The 17,813-nt window shown below is 41.3% G+C and overlaps 1 protein-coding gene across 1 annotated transcript; it reads left to right on the top strand.

Moving 5' to 3' along the window:
• The first annotated feature begins 10 nt into the window (after positions 1-10).
• Positions 11-8,751, top strand: RBFA (ribosome binding factor A). Its single transcript, XM_018081703.3, is given in 9 exon segments — positions 11-41; positions 44-89; positions 91-120; positions 1,214-1,256; positions 1,891-2,067; positions 3,324-3,436; positions 4,643-4,727; positions 6,407-6,480; positions 8,132-8,751. Coding segments are annotated over 9 exon segments (978 nt in total). The 3' UTR covers positions 8,511-8,751.
• The last annotated feature ends 9,062 nt before the right edge of the window (positions 8,752-17,813 follow it).

Below are 17,813 nucleotides of genomic sequence, written 5' to 3'. Positions count from 1 at the left end.
CCGGGGCGGAATGTGGGGTGCCCGGGCGGCGCGCGCGATGCGCGGTGGTGCCGGGGCGCTGCACGGTCCGCCGCCCTGGGCGCCTCCAGGGCTGCTGCGCAAAATGCTCCGCAAGAACAAGTAGGTGCGGGGCCGGCGGCGGCGGGCCCTCTGCCGGGCCGGGCAGGGCCGTGCCTTGGCGGGGGTGGTTGTGGGCGCTGGGACAAGGGTGTAAGAGGGGCTGTGGGGTCCCCAGTAGCACGAGGGAAAACCTCCCACCCCGAGCCGCGCTACGGGCACCGCCTCCAGTGCCGCGGGGCTCTTCTGATATCGGTGCTTCGGTGCTGTGCCAAGTCACCCCCGATCTCATTTGGTCGGCAGCGGCTGACCATGAGCCAGCAGTGTGCCCGGGTGGCCGAGAAGGGCAATGGCATCCTGGCCTGGATCAGCAGTATGTGGTCAGCAGGACCCGGGCAGACACTGCCCCCTGTACACGGTGGCACGGGTGAGGCCGGACCTCGAATCCTGTGTTCATTTTTCGGCCCCTCACTACATGAAAGACATAGAGGTGCTGGAGCGTGTCCAGAGAAGGGCAACGAAGTTGTTGGGCGGTCTGGAGCACAAGTCTGATGAGGATGAGCTGAGGGAGCTGGGGGCGTTTAGCCTGGAGAAAAGGAGGCTGGGGGGACATTATCGCTTTCTACAACCATGTGAAAGGACGTTTTAGGCAGGTGGGGATTGATCTCCCAGGTTACAAGCAACAGGACAAGAGGAAATGGCCTCAAATTGCACTGAGGGAGGTTTAGATTAGATATTAGGAAAAATTTCTTCACTGAAAGGGAAGAAAGGTCAAGCAATAGAATAGGCTCCCCAAGAAAGTGGTGGAATAACCGTCCCTGGAAGCGTTCAGAGAACATGTACATGTGGTGCTTGGAGACATGATTTGGCAGTGCTGGGTCAGTGATATTTTCCAACCTTAATGGTTCTATGACTCTCCAACCTTAATGGTTCTATGACTGAAGAAACTTTATTCTTTCCCCCTCCTCCCCGTGCTGTCTATGTGCATGGGAAGCATTGCTACTGCACCCCAGCTGGGGGGAAAACTACTTGTGGGCATGAAAACCTAGGTGGTGGTGTGTGCCTTCAGGGAGGTGGCATTTTAATTACACAGAGAATACATTGTTTCTCTGAGCTGCTGAAAGATAAAACTGATTTCCTTTCCTTTTTCCAAAAGAAAGAAATTTTGGTATGACAGCCCTACCCTGGGATCTAAAATGGTAAGTGCAAGCTCTTAAGATGTTATGTTCCAGTAGGAAAAAACTTGTTGTTCTGCCATTGATTCCAACCTTGGGAAAAGCATTTTCTGAGGGAGAAATGGCAGAATTTCGTGAATGTACACTGGTGCTCCAGTTTCACTGCAACATGCCAGGATTGCCATCCAGAGAAGCAGTTTGGCTTCCCATGGCTGTTTCTTCCTCTGTATTGATTTTTCATCTGTGCCAACATCAATGCTCTTTTGCATGCTCTTGAGTACATTGCAGAGAACTGATCTATGTTAAAACTTCTAAAAGCTTAGTTTAGCGAAAAAGTTTTTTAATGTTTGTTTTTCAAACAAGCAATGCTTTTCAGTCAATACATGCTGTATTTTAGAAAAGAGATTTATTAACCTGTATAACTTGCTACAAAATAGTAAGGAAACTTAAGAAACTTAGACTGTAAGACACAAAGGTCAGAGATTTTATGAACAGAAATATTCTTTTTTGAAACACTTGATACATAAGTCTTATATAAAACCATCACAGCTGCAATAATGACATTCTAAGAGCATACTTAGTAGAGTGCATAGAACTGTATATAGTTACCTAGTACAAGTGTGTAACTACTGATTAATGTGTTGTTTCGTTTTTTAAGATATATAAACCAACCAAGTTGGACGCCCTAATGAAAAATGAGCAGACAAAAACTAGGAGAGAAGATAACATACGCTGCAGAGTCTTGAATGGTCTTATTCATAAGGCTATGTCACAGATGGTGACTACCTGTGAAGTCAGTCAAGAATTTTATGATCTCAAGCTGGAAATCTGCAAGGCAAGTGCCAAAGCTACATCTTGTGTTGAGCCACTCTGGCTGTGCCATGAGGTCAGCATGGTGTGCCAAAGGAGCTCCCCTGGGTGTTGTGATGTGTGCAGGGGGAGTTTTACTGCATTGCTTCTAATGTGGCAGAATGCAGCCAGATCAGGCTCTGGTGTACACACTGGGAGAGCTTTGTCACTGTTGTACTTGGCTTAGTAGACCTTTGCCACTCTAGTGCAAATACAACTTAGGGAAACTGAATGGTTATTCTCCTGGTATGACTTTTTTTCCCTGTTACTCAGATATAAACTCTTTGCCTTGACTTTTCGTAAGAAGTCTGGTTTTACCAGAGTATCTTTCCAAGAGTCTTTTCTTCTTGTAGCTGTGTGAGAGTTGTTACCTCCTTGTGTCACTCACCAGCAATATTACAGGCAGAAAACCTAAGTGAGGGATGAGCTTAGTTCAGAAGAAAGGCAAGCATAAGAAAATGTCATTGTAAAGCAAGATTCGAGAAAGATTTGGGATTTGAACCTAGTTGTAGCTAATGCTGTAATTTGTGGGTTTGAAAGGGATGTTAAACCTCTGATTCAGGAACCAAGTCAGTTTCTGCATTCTTGTTTGTTGTCTGTAGTTTTTATCTTCCACATATGCTGTTCTGTAAAGACTAAATTATACTAGGTTTCGGCTTAAAAGCCTGATGGACTTATTAGAAGGATGGGAAAAAAATTGCGCATCATAGCTGCATCTATAAGAAAAGGTTTGTTATTTGTGACTGAAATAGATGTTGTTGCCAGCTGAATTTGTTCCGTCTTCAGGCAAGTGATTAAAATTACATGGGCAAGATGAGTCTTTTGGCTCTATTTGTGCAGTACCCTTCATATAATATTTCTGTCTCTTAGGGCTTTGAGGGTTGCTTGTCTAACTTGGATTGCATGTCTGCACATAAAAATACTGGCTGGTGTGGGCAAGCCACAGCATTCTCAGGAAGCACTGCTGTAACCAAAACAATTTATAACATGAGAGAGAGAAAGAAACAACCTCCTTCCGAATATAATTCAGATTTTATAACTGCTTAGTTGTGCTGCACTGGGACATGGCAGGGAGTAGGTCAGTCCTGATTTACTCCTGAGCTGATTCTGGTACAATATCATTACTTCTGTTATCAGAAGAAATTTTCTAGTAGGCTTTCTGCAATCCATCAGAGACTTCATTGTACATGAAGTGTGTGTGTGTATATATATAATTTTAAAGATATATTTGCCCTTTTACAGGTGTCCCTGTCATCAAACTTTTCAGCATGTCGTGTGTACTGGAATCCTGCTGCTACTATGGAGAAAGAAAGCTATGTGGAAAGCGTGCTGCGGAAGAGCGCTCCACGTATACGGTACTGCTGTGGGATAAACAGGCTGCTGCATAAATTCATAGCCAGGGACTAGTGCCATTTCTTAAGGATTTCTAACAGCCTATATCTGACCTATTGGGATGCTTTAGGTTTCTAGATACTTAGAGCATCTCCTGTGATGAGCCTCACAGTGAAGGGTGGCTGCGACAGACCACCTGTGTATTCTCTTGCTAGAGCACAGCTGGCTTATTTGGCTTCTGTGCTTTTCCAGGACTGGAGCGGGCTGAGCAGAAATCAAGAGGAGTGTGGATGAGGTTTCACTCATTGTTGTACTAGAGGTGGTGGGCTGGACATGGTCTGAGTGACAGAAGGCCAGAATGGCATGCTGCACAACGGACTGGCAATTCCAAGTATCTCCTTACAGATTCATTGAGCAATTCTGATTGCTAGGGACAATTTAGACCTCCAGAAGGGGTGACTAATGTTATAGAAATTCTTCACAGCACCAATTAAAAAAAATAATTCAGGATGCTACCATGTATTGTGATGCTTTTACCCATTTTTTCAGCACAGAGTCCAGCGTCCAGGAAGTTTTCAGGGTATTATTTAGATTTTTGTCTCTCCCTCTTTCTTGCTTCCCCTCTGCTATCAAGCCAGTGGGTTGGAAGTTCAGGATTTAACTCCATGTGGAAGGTGACATAGGAGCATACTTGTAAACCCTTTTACTTTCCACCTGTTTCCCTAGGCTATGTAATTCCTGCTCCAGCACAATGCTCTCTTCTACTCCCAACAGCTTCCACTTTTTGAAAAGGAAAGTTGCTGGCTGGGAAGAAGACAAGGGGAACCCTGTCAGTCCTTTCTGCAGCTAGCGTGTAGGACTAGTTGTCTTGCTCTGCTCTGAGGACTCTGTCCCCCACTGCTCTCACCCATACAGTGGGGATAAGGATGCCAAATGAAGTGGGGAAAAGACTTGTGCCTATAGATAGAGACAATCTATTATCATCAATACTAATGTCATCAATACTCAGTGGGATCTGCAGCTGGTAGTTTTTGTATGTTATGCATTCAAAGTTGGGATTCTGCAGTGATGTATTGCTTAGCACTAACTTGAATAGCTACCCATCAGACTGTAAGTTTTGCAAACCATATCTTTAATGTGCAGTACTGCTAGAATTAATTTAACACATTTTACTTGTCTTGGAGATGCTCTACTGATACTCATACTGGTGAATGCTGTATTTTTGCCAGGTATCTTCTGAAGAGTCAGCAAATTCTAGGAAATGTACCCCCAATAATATTTATAAAAGACAAAGAAGCTGCAGCTGTGAAAGAGGTAATTCTATTCTTTGACTCAGTGTACAAATATGATGACTTAGGAGAGAGCTATCATTCAATTCCTCTAACAATCTATATTCAAAATCACTCTTTATCTGTACCCTTTCTTCTTCAAGTTCCAAAGCACTTTAACAAACAATCTTTAGTAAGATTGAGGCTTCTGTACAATGTAAAAGAATTGTAGGTTGTATCATTAGGTCAATAAAGAAATTCTAAAAAATTTAATTACCTTTTTAAGGAATAGTATAGGGTTGCCTGATGTACATGATAATAGAAATGAGGTTGGAAGAGCTTTCTTCCACATTTTAAATGTTACGTGATTTAAAATTCCAGTGACTCTAACCAGCGACTTGTTTATTTTTATTTTTTCCCCCCAATCTTTTTCCATCTGTGAATTGTTAAAATGTTTTTAGGGAAGTGCAGATCTTTACATGGGGGATGTAAGCTTACTCATACTACATTTTTTCCATTGCTTTTAAAATTATCTTTACTATTTCACATTTTCTGTCAAGGTGTTGATAGTTTTAACTACTTGAAATATTACTAGAACAATGATGTTTCCTAGAAATTTGCTGTCATTAGGACTGTGAAGCGAGATCTCTTAAATAGTGAGATTTCCAGAAGAGAAGAATGACATCAATGAGTAGAATTTAATGAAAAAGCCTCCTCCTGTTGATGTGAATAGAAGTTGAAAAGAATGTGTTCACATTTCTGTGCCTTGAAGTGCCCTATTCTTACATGTGTTACTATTACAACCAATTAATTACTGTTAGTGACTTATGGGCTCCTGCAGTGTGTGTGAGCAGGGCTGGAAAGAATAGCAAGAGCTTTAGACTCTCTAGAAATGCAGTGAACTGCTTGAACTTTCTGTGGTCAAAAAAATTCTGGGTTCCACACAAGACAAGTATAAACTCTCCTTATATTGCTTCTGTCAGGGAATGACACTGGAAAGCACTTAGATGGGTCATCTTCTCCTGCTTTGCAATTCATCAGATTTATATCAACCACAGATTCAAATAACAGGGCTTGAAATAATGTAATGGAACCTGATTTTTAAGTTTTGGAAGTCAAGGAAAGACCATCCAATTAAACTCCTAGAATAATGCACTGAATTAGAAGGGAATTAATGTAAAGAAAAGTTGCAATAAAAATTTCAGATGAGACCAAATTTTCACAATTATGTACAGTCTGTAAGCACTGAATATACTAGATTTGTAGCATTTACTGGATAGGTGCCATGTTAAAAGGGAGTTGGGAACTCCATAATTACGTGTAATAGAAATGCAAACTTGCAGAAAGTGGGAAGAGATGAAAAAAATCTCAGTGTAAGGATGTTATGAAAAAAGATTCACAAGACTGAAGTAAGAGAACAAATAAACCAAAAATTACATGTCACACAATCCCTAGCCAATTGTTTATAATGTACAAGGCAAAAAACTTCCAAGGAATCCCTGGATACATTACACTATTTGACACAAACTTCCCAGGCAAAGAGTGGAAGCTGTTCCATGCTTACTGGAATGATGGAAGAGGCTATTTTAAAATGGTTGTGCTAAATATTTCAACCATGTAGAAAATCAAATATTTGCTGCTACGTGCTTGTCTGTTTCTTTCAGGTGTGCATAAAGTAGATTTAATATAGGATCTTTAAAATGTGTTGCCTTCATGTGTTTACAGGTCGAGGACTTATTGGCAATTGCTGATTTTGGACCTCCTGAAGAAGAAGAAGAAATATTTGAAAATGATTCAAGGTGGGTCTTTTTGAATCAGAATTGTACAAGTGCCCATTTTCATCGTTGTTGGCTGACTTAAATTGGGTATCATTTGACATGACAGAAAGTATATTTTAATTAGATTTGTACGTTTTTATTATCTCAGAGTTCAGCAAATGATGTTATGAAGAAATAAAAAGCAGAAGAGAGAGTCTGTTTGGAAGACTTTACCAGAAAAGTATCTCATCTTTTGAAGAGATAAGATTTTTTTAATTGATTTTTTTTTTTTTATGTAAGAGACTATAGAATAGCCAAGGACAAAACTATTATGTAATCATCCCAGAACTTAAATGTAGAGGACGACATTTTATTTTGTGACTTAAGTTTCTTTACCGAAGTTACACCCATTTATTAAAATTAAGGGAAAATATTTCGTATTATGTATGCTCTGATTTACTTCCATATTTTAGTGTAGACACATTTTCATAGGCTATTTTGTCATTGGTTCTTGTACACAGGTCTGACCACAGCTTTGCAAAATATGGAAAAGGAAGGTCTATTTTATTACATATAAGCAAACCTCTGTAAAACTGTGGAGAATGACTGAATTGTCACTTGTAACAGCACAGTGTGTATTCTTTCAGAGGCACCCATAACGTGGTATCAGAACACAGTCTTAGAAATCAGCTGTATTTCATGTCTATACCTTGAGTGACATAGTCATCAGATTTGTTACTTGCAGACCCAATACTTGTTCTGGTATTAATATCTTGATTTTTGTGAGGGAAATAAATGTAGAATTTCTAAGATTCCAAGACTTGATGTTGTTTACGATAATCAAATTTTAAAAAAATGCTTTGCAGCAGTAATATTTGTTGCTTGCTGGTAATTTTCTCATAAGAATACCAGTGCTCCTCTACTTGGCCATTTTTTTCTGATATAAGTTTGGTGTGTTATACGTGAGTTACAAGTTTACTGACTAATCTCCCTAAGTTAATTTAGCATTCTTCTGTGAGGGATTTTTGGCTATTGAGAGATAGGGCTAAACAGTCTATTGGAATAGTGATTTTGTGGACTGGATGCTCTCAAAGCCAACAGCCTTTGTACTTGGGTGCTGCAGTCTGTTGGTAGAAATGCCTTCTGGGCCCCGGCATCTCACAGGATGGTTCATCAGGGGCAAATCAGAAATAGCTTCCAGTGGGAAGTCATTGCTGACAGATTTCCCACATGGCACCTAACATCTTCCTCTGTGTCTTGTGGAAATACTGAAGTCCAGCATAAGGTGTCATATATACATGGGTCTGATGTCTTTTGGGCACAGGCTGCTGCTTCTCACTTCTTGGAAGAGCTCGGGAGAAGTCTTAAATTCCTTGGGGCTCCCAGGTCCAGTGTTCACTCTGTTACCTGTGTACCCCTCTTTCAAGAGACAAGCAGTTTCATCTGGAATGTCATTGTTTTATTGGCTTTCCCCCATTAAATCTGTTGACAGGCTTATACACAGACTATCCTCGGACATATGATACAATGGTATCCCTTCCTTCTTAACATGGGTAGCACAGTGCTGAACACAGGGAATTTATAAAGTAAAACTGAAAACTCCAGTTTATTTCCATATTACTCAAGTTGTCAAAATTACCCCTTGAAATATGCACTGAGAGAAACCCCCCAATATTTGTTTTCTTTTTCACAGTAAACCATTCTCTTCAGCAACTCAATCTTCAGGGCCACCCATGCGGTCTAATCTGTTTGGTATTGACCATGAACTGCTCAATAAACAGATAATGGACTATAAAAGACTGAAAGTGTCAAGACATATAGAAAGTATTCCCTGGACAGAAGAGCAGGAGCAGCAGCTTTCTAAGATTCAGAAGAAAATGAAAAAGAGAAAACCAAAGAATCCTGATGATGATGACATTACACCACAGAAATACTTACTGGACAAATATGACGCTGATTACTGGGATGATAACACTGAATCGGTCTCAGACTATGAGTTGGAGGAAGAGGTAAAGGAATTGGAGATGGATGATGGCAAACATTTAAGTCATCCTGCTGATAAACTAAAATGAAGTGAAAAAGCCATTCCTTTCAAAATGGAGGATACCAATAGCAAAAGAAAAAAGACTGCCATAGATACTGAAAGGTTGTTTACCTGTTTACCACTTCCATATGTAAGAAAAACAAAAATGCCATTTGTGACATTCTGTTAAGCACCTTTCAAGCTGCTACAGTTGTGGAACTTTGAACAAGAGAGTAGTTTTATAATAAAATACACCAATTGCAGCACTGAGGTAAAACTTCTTGCAGTTGTGCTGATTATTTCCAATAAAATTATAGTTTCTATATTGCAAGAAAATGCCTTTTTCTTTTGAGTGACTTGGATAAAAATTATCACAAAGTGATGGTGTCATTCTGAGGTCAGGAAGGAAGAAGGAAGCAAAATACTGACAGTGCTGTTCAGGCTTCAGCCCACAAAGACCAGGACAGGGTATTCTCTAGAGGACCCAGTCTAATGGAGGGAACTCTTTCTACAAGGTGAAACTCACTGGAATTATGGTCAGTAAAGTTACAAATCCGAAAGAAAATAAATTTAGAAAATTACTGTTGTGCAAGGGAAACTGCAGCCAGAAGAGAATGGAGAACCGCTCATCCCTTGGGTAAAATCAGGCAAAGCATTGACTGTGACTTAAATAATGTATTAACAACTCAAAAACTCGAGAAAAAACAGCAGGCAAGAATACCCCAGTAACTGTTTGAGATCTGAAAATGAATAGGAGATTATATAAAAAGTGAGAATAAAGCTTTCTGACTCAAGCACGTAAAAGTAACAGCATGACTGTGTAAATTCAGAAGGGCAGAAGCTTCAAAGAAATTATAATGAACAAGGCAGTAAAATGGAATTCTATGAGAAATACAGAAAATTTAATTCCTTTAGTAAAGAAAGACAACACAGGGGAGGTTACACTCTAGTAGAATCACAGAATGGTTTGAGTTGGAAGGGATCTTAAAGATCTTCTAGTCCCAACCCCTCATGCCATAGGCAAGGACACTTTTCACTAGACCAGAGTCCATCCAACCTGGCCTTGAACACTTCCAGGCATGGGGCATCCGCAGCTTCTCCGGGCAATCTCTTCCAGTGTCTCACCACCCTGACAGTGCACAGTTCCTTCCTCATATCTAATCTAAATCTTTCCATTTAAAACTGTTACGCCTTGTCCTATCACTACCTTTGAAGAACACTGCAATCATCAGTCACAGTCAATGTGGGTTTCATATAGAAAAAGTCCTGTTTAAGTAATTTAGTATCTTTTATAATAAGGTCACCTACCTGAGGCATGAAGGGAAAGTGGTGGATGTAGTTTTTCTGGGTTTTTGCAAGGCTTTCGGTATTGTGGGACAAGTTGTCCAGCTGTGGGATGAGCAGGTTCATGGTGTACTGGGTGAAGAACTGGCTGAAGGGCAGAGCTCAAGGGTTTCAGTGAATGGGGCTATATCTGGCTGGTGACCAGTCCCTTGTGGGGGATCAGGGATCAGTTCTAGGTCAAATTCTGTTCAGTACATTTATCAGTGATTTGGATGCAACAGTTGAATGCACCATTAGTGAGTTTGCTGATGATACCAAATTGATCTGGATAGATTGGAGCACCGAAGAAGGAGTAATACCAGGCACAAGTCTAAACTGGGAGAGGATTGGCTGGAGAGCAGTCCAGCAGAAAGGGGTCTGGGGTTGGTGGTTGGCAACAGGCTCAATATCAGTCAGCAGTGTGTGCCTGAGCAGCCCAGATGGCAAACTATGTCCTGGGATACATCAAATACAGCATCACCAGCCACTCAAAAGAGGTGATTATCCTGCTGTATTTGGTGTTGGTGTGGCCTCACCTTGAGTACTGTGTGTGGTTCTGGGCCCCACGATTTCAAAAGGTTGTGAAGGTCCTTGAATGCATCCAGAGGAAGACACTAAAGCTGGTGAAAGGGCTCCTGTGAGGAGCAGCTCAGGACATTGAGTTTTTGATGTTAGGAGAGAAGGAGGATGAGGGGCAACCTCACTGCTCTCTACAGCTTTCTGAGGAGGGGAAGGGGAAAAAGGTCCCTCTTTTCCCTGGGACTCAGTGCCAGGTCATGTGGGAATGGCTCAGAGCTATTTCCCTCAGAGGAAGTTCAGACTTGACATAAGGAAACATTTCTTTACCCAGAGGGTGATCAAACCCTGCTGCAACAGGCTTCCAAGAGAGGTGGTCCATACCCCAAGCCTATCGACGTTAAAGAGGCATTTGGAAAATGCCCTTGCCTTTTAGCAACTATGCTTTTTAGTTTGGTCAGCCCTGAAATGGTCAGGCAGTTGGACTCAGTGTTCATCCCTTCCAGCTCAGCTCTGTGATTCAATTTGATTTGATTTGACTCCTGTTGCTCTCTCCTCCTTTCCCTACCAGTACATGCTAAGGAAATCTTTGATGACATTTCTTCCCAGCCCTGCACTGGAGAAGGGATGGAATGGGCTGCCATGTCCCAGCCTGGGCATTGGCTCTGTCACTTTGTAGCAAGGAGGCATGTACCTTCTGATGGGGGTGAGAGCTGTGCATCATCTTGAGATGATTTGTCCACTTAAACACATTTGCAAATAGCACACAGAAACTTTGTATTTTGAAAGTCTTCTGTGTTTATCCAGTTTAGCTGGATCTCCACAGGATGTCAAACCCCATGTCTCTGACACTAGGGGACCAAAGATCTGGGCTTTAAGATCAAGCCCTCAGTCTGGAGCAAGAGGTGCTCCAGAACTAAATGGTTACAAACCATTTGATGTGAGCAATGCATGTTCATTTTCCTGTGGATTTTTTTTCTCCTTGTACTCAGCGGTAGAAATGCCTGAGCTGTTTCCCTTGGAAACACATTAAAACACAAGACTCAGATATGGCATACAAAATGTGCTGCAGTCACATGGTAAAACTTTCAGAGATCATTGGTGACTTTAATCTTTCTGAGAGCTGTCTACCTCCATTCATGTGGAAATGTTCAAAGTTTAACCAAAAGCTTGGTAAATCTCTTATTCCTTTAGAATTTAGTATTTTGAGTCTTGAAAGATGAAGGAATGTACTATTCTTGCAATTTTCTACGTTGGGTACAAAATTAGTATGTACATTCAGACTATGTAAATAAGGGCATTTCTACCACAGATGTTCATCTGATTGTGGTGATGACAGAGCTGAAAGACAGGGTTTTGGTTCTTTCTGCATGAACTCTGCAGGGATGTAGAGAGCATGCATGATTTCCTCACCATTCCTTCCCAATGCACCAAGGGACATTTGCTACTACACTGTTGATGGTGAGGTCTTCCTTTTGGAAAGAAGTACTGAATCGTTTTGTGTTCTTGACCATCATTTTCCTTGTACTTCAGTAGCTCTTTTTCTTCTTTGGACTTCATCCTTGCTACCTTTCTTGAAACTGATGTCAGCCCTCTCAGGCTTTGTCTTGTTCCTGCTAGTCATCTTCTTATTCTGTAGGCCCTCCATGCCCTTACTGAGCTGCTTAGTTTTTGTTTGCCTTCACCCCAGGTAGGATTTCTCCTTCTTGAACCTGAGGAATAAGAAATGTCCGCAGTAGTACAGGTGAGTAGAAAAATATAGAGCGCATGCTCAGTGAGGGGTGGTCGTACCTTGGATATGGGTAGCTTTTGGGGTGGAGGTGTTTTTTGGTATTATAATAAGGAAAGTTCATCCACAGGACACGATTTTACCATAAAATTAAGCAATTGCTCGTTCAGCAACCAATATATCTCTTATGTGGCAGATGCTATGCGGTTTATCAGCTACAGGGTACCATTAACTTCGCATACTTGCAATGATTTCCAACAGAGCCTGGCTGTGGTGTCTCCACTCTGCTCCACCCTCCGTTCTATTTCTCCTAAGGTCAGCGCATCAAGCTTCCCTAGTGCTGCCAACAACTAAGGTTGCAGGCCATCTTGCTCGGGTAACAGATTCCTTACATGCTAACCACATTCCACCTTGGAAGTTTCCTTAGGATTACAACTTCTCCTAGGATGTGGATATATATAGTCTCAATAATTTTTCCCCAGTAATTCTAGTAATAACTCCACACCCTGTGACCTGTTCATGCATCTAGGGACGTTTGCCTACTCCTATATTTCCAGGCTGGAGCAGAAAACTCATGGCGCTTCACCTGATGTTGTTCTACCTATTTCTACAGTGCAGTGCTTCAAACCAAGTTCTTATCATAGGATCTAACTCTTCTGTCAGAGCTTCAGCTGGTATGGAATATTTGGGCTGTAGAAATAGATCATGAGATACAGTTCTTTTTGTTTCATGGGTGCCATGAAATCCAGAATATGATGTGGACAAGGAAACCTGCTTTTCTTGAACAATGGTTTTCTGCAATCTAAATTCAAAAGACCTGACCGTGAACTTCATTCATTCATATATTTGATGGCAACAAAGCCTGAAAGGTGAAGTCCAACAGATGTGTTAATGAGGCTTCCACCCATCGGTAGCCCACTGGAGTCCAGTTCCATGCTGTCACAACCAGCAGATCCAGCCCTCTGCCAGCTGGGTGAGCAACGGTGTGAGTGGACTTCCAACATGAAGGAATTGAATATCTCCTCCTAGAAAAGGAAATAACTACAGCTGGAATTAACTGAATTTCCATTTTAGAAGTTTCCTTAGAGAAAGTGTCAGTCACTGAGAAAGCTCCAGGAGATGAAACACTGGTAGATCAATGTGATGCAGTTTGTGGCACTGCTGTCTATGGGGATAAGCTTCCATTTAGAAAAAAATTCAACACAGTGATCATTAGCCTGCTCCTGATAGTTATACTCTGAATATGGTGGCTGGCCAGCTGAAAGTGAGAATTGCAGTAATCTGTAGAATCAATGTTAAGTGTCCTACTCTTAAAATTAATTACTTTTATTGCTACATCTGCCTCTTGATATCTTTTTTTACTGGAAGCGTCGGTTCTGTCAGATGAGCTACATATAATACTGTTAGTGCTCTCCACTGAACTCAGTTTAGTAGTTGGAAAACAGAGCAATAAATACGTAATTGAGGTATGCTGAGCTAACATTCTTGGATGACTTGAAGGATTGTGAATACAAGTAACATAAATTCAGGAGAACCCATGGATTGTCCTCTCTTAACTACTTTTATTTTATTTTGTTTGGTTTTTTTAGATAGGTGATAATCCAGTAAAGATATTCCAGCAGTTGTTTCTTCCCAGGAACACTAGTGACAGCTAGGTTTGTGCCAGTCATGTGTTTAGAAAGGCTCTACACAACTTTGCACGAATTATTTCTGTTCTCAAATGGCCATCCCTACAGCCCTCCTTAAATCTTTCATACACAGATAAAAACACAAATAACTTTAAATACCATAGGACCTTGCACTGTTTTGTGATTATCTCATTTATGCTGTTTTTCCATCTATGCGAGGTATGGGGTGGAAAGAGTGGCAGCACTACACAGAAGATGAACACATTATCTACATGAATTTGCTCCCCTTACCCCTAGCATATCCCTGAGATCTGCCATTGTGACTATAGGTTAGTGGCTGACAACACAAAAACCTTAGAAAAGTGCTTCGCAGCTTTTCAGTACATCTATGAGTGGTTGCTAACTGTGAGAAAATCCTGCAGTGTTGTGCTCTGTGGATATATCTGGAATTTCATAGCAACAGGTTTAGAAAACTGATCCACCCTTGCTTTTCTTTCTCCTATTCTACTGCTGCTTGCACGCTACCCCTTTTAGCCTAACTGTACACAAAGTGGTTGAAGTAGGAACTAATCACAAAAATAACGTCAACAAAAGAAACCTGACTCCTTGCTGTTTGAAAGGGAATAAAATAAAAGGAGTGGATACATGAAAGCCAACTGTATTCTGGGCTGCAACAAAAACAGTGTGTCCCCTCTGCTCTGCCCTTATGAGACTCCACCTGGAGTATTGCATCCAGCAATGGGGTCCTCAGCACAAGAAAGTCATGGACCTGTTGGAGTGAGTCACGAAGATGATCAGAGGGATGGAGCACCTCTTCTGTGAGGAAAAGCTGAGAGGATTTGGGTTGTTCAGCATGTAGAAAAGAAGGCTCTGGGGAGACCTTATAGCACCTTCCAGTACCTGAAGGAGGCCTACAAAGAGAGCTGGAGAGGGACTTTTTACAAGGTCATTTAGTGACAGGACAAGGGGGAATGGCTTCAAACTGAAAGAGATCAAGTTTAGATTAGATATTAGGAAGAAATTCTTTATTGTGAGGGTGTTTAGGCACTAGAACAGGTTTCCCAGGGAGGTTGTGGATGCCCCATTCCTGCAAATGGTGGTTTTGCATGGAAAAAAGGTGTTACTTAAGGCTTGAAGAATATGCAAAATACAAGAAAAACAAATTAGTAGTAAAAAACCATGGATAATAAACTGCATAATAATCAGGGAATTAAACTGAGGGCTAGAGGGAATAAGCTTAGAAGGTTGAGATTTTGTAACCTTTGTGATGGGGCATTGATGATCTAATGGATATAGAGAATCCTAGCTGGTAAATTTAAATTAGACATTAGGAAGAAATTCTTAACTGCGAGGGTGGTGAGGCACTGGCACAGGTTGTCCAGAGAAGCTGTGGATGCCCCATCCCTGGCAGTGTTCAAGGCCAGGCTGGACTGGGCTTTGAGCAATCTGGTCTAGTGGAAGGTGTCCCTGCCCGTGGTAGGGGGGTTGGCGCTAGATGATCTTTAAGGTTGTATATATGTACATGTTGAGTGTATGCACTTTAGAACTGATTACTAGTACTACTCTAAAAATCTACTTCAAGACAGGATAAAAAATGTTGAACCACTTATTTACACTAAGTCACAAAATATCTGACTAGCAGGGCAAATATAAAAGCTTCTCTTGGCTTAGCAGATGATTATCAGTACTCATAAGTCATTACTAATAGACACATTTATGTTACCTAGAAAACAATTTATTTTTCTGCACCCTTTCCTATGTAGCTATCTGACTGCTATAACAATACAATTCCACAAGACAGTGAATAGTTATTCCAGCATGGAAAATTGTGGGCAAACGTTATCTGTCAGGGTTCATTGGGATTTTTGTTTAGAAAAAGACATTGGAAAGGGAGACAGGCAAGTTACAAGAGTGTTTAAAAAGATGGAAAATAAAGCCATTCTTTATTTCTCTGTCAAAGATCTGGGTATTTTTAAGTACAGCTTCTAAATAATTAAAGTATTTAAAAATTAGTTTCTCAATCTTGGTGCACAGTACTTGTATGCTTTTATTTTTTTTATGGGCAAGAGTAGACCTCAGTGAAGAAGCAGTCTGGTTGCCTAACTGGTTATTATTGCTGAAAGGTGCTAGCAGAGGTGATTATTTCTGTACAGGCTTAAAGCCGATTAGACCATCCAAATGTGTGCCTGATTGCACACGTTTGCACTGCACTGTTCTCTGAACTGGTTCATGCTAGCAGGGACAAATATGAAACACCAACACAGTTTCCAGCTCTAGACAGCCTGCTGGCTTCACAACCCAGTTGACAATATAAGAAGGATTTTAGATCAATAATGACATTTTGCATACTGAACCAATTATGGGGAAAGCCCAAGTCACCTGAAAACATGAATTTCTGTTCATAGATTTGGCATTTTTCATTTTGAAAGACTTCTGATACTTAGTCAAACGATGTAACTCTGTCACAAATAACAAGTGGCCCTCAAAATTTGCTTATTTTCCCCAGAGATCCGCTGCAGCCAGGAAACATCTGGTACCCATGATAGTTCCGCCACAGAGCACACTTCCCTTCCAGTTCCCCATGAAACTAAGTGGAAGAACACCCTTTCACTGGCTGAATGCCTGGGGGAAGCATATCAGTGGTCATGTATCACAGCTACAAGGATTGGCATCACAAGAGAACTGAGCTCTCTATCTCCCACCCATTCCCAGAAATCACCTTTCGCATTTAAGGTTAAGGTATATGTGAAAAGAGCAGAATCCTTAAAAAATGTTCATACAAACATAGGAGATGCAGAATCTATGCAAACAATTGAAACAAATGAAAGCAGAGCTTTGCCATTCCTGTTTCTTCCTTTGGCACCTAAGCTTCCTCTCATTTTGAAGGTGATGAGCTGTTTGCTGCTCACGGCTCCCTGAGTGACAAGCCAGTCAGCAATTCTGTGCTCTTACATTACCCTTCATGGGAAATGATCTGGAATTAGGGATTTCCACTCAATTTTTTTCTCTAGGAATGGTTATGGCTATTTAGATTCCTCTCTTCTGCAATCCTCTGAAGAATTCTTTAATCCTTCCATTGAATGAAAAGGATTTTTGAGCTTTGTCCTAAATGTTGAAGGATTGTCTGGTCCCACTGTAGAAGCACCTAACATACCACAAACCTGAGTTTGCTAATAACTGACTAGATAACACCTGGCTATCTCCCAAGCAGCTTGTTAGCCCACCACAGGACAGAATTTCTTGAGTATTATTCAACTCCTGGTCAAAGCTGTTTTATATGACTCCTGTATTGTATGCAACCATGTCTTTTACAATCACATGTAGGTTTAATGCACACATCGCATTTCTGGGCTTGCGTTGAAGATCAGACACAAAGGTGGTGATAAGAGTGCAGGTGGCTGAGAAATACTGTGACATTTGGAGTGTGCAAGCAAAGCCACACTAAGTGCACTGATTCTGTCTACCAAGCAAACAGCCTTCTGTCCTCTGCTCATGAACACTGATCACATCTGGATCTGCTTTTGAGGAGTCTGGTTCTTTCTATGTTTTTCTTTTCCCGGTTTTTGGGATCCTAGTCAGCCCAGTGTTTGAAAATCCACCCTAGAAGGAAGTGTCTCATATTCAGGAGGACATGGACGGAAACTGCTGATTGAAATACCATCTGGTGAATGAATGCAAAAGGCAGAATGAGAAATTAACCTTTGTTCAGAAACTCTGGTCTCTTCTTATCCAACACACAGGCAGATCAGCACCTGAAGTAAGGAACAGGACAGAGCCCATGCTGCTAGAGTCAGGTATGGGGGAAAGTGATGCAGGGCAGACTTTTGGGTCAGAGAGCATTAAAAGTGTGGGAGTGCTTTTGCGTATAACAGAGTAGCAGCAGTGGTCCAACACAAGATGTAGTAAGTAGGAAAACTGAGGTGAGTAGGAAAGACTTGGAGGTACTGGTCCAGACCATGCCCTTCTCTACCTGTATTGTCTTGCCACAGTCTCACTCAGGGAAAAGAGCTATAGGGCTGTCCTCCCTTGCTTGTGGTTATGTGAAGTGTGTTTATCAAATTATACATTTTGTATGTGTTTCTGGGGAAAAACAAGCTTCCTCCTGTGAACTTCACTGGATCCCATGCAGAACAAAAAGACATTATTTTCTCAATGG

Source organism: Manacus vitellinus, unplaced genomic scaffold (genome assembly GCF_001715985.3).
Source record: "Manacus vitellinus isolate BGI_N305 unplaced genomic scaffold, ASM171598v3 scaffold_55_pilon, whole genome shotgun sequence".
NCBI lineage: Eukaryota > Metazoa > Chordata > Aves > Passeriformes > Pipridae > Manacus > Manacus vitellinus.
Note: the sequence above shows the minus strand (reverse complement) of the source record. Positions and strands in the feature narration are given on the sequence as shown.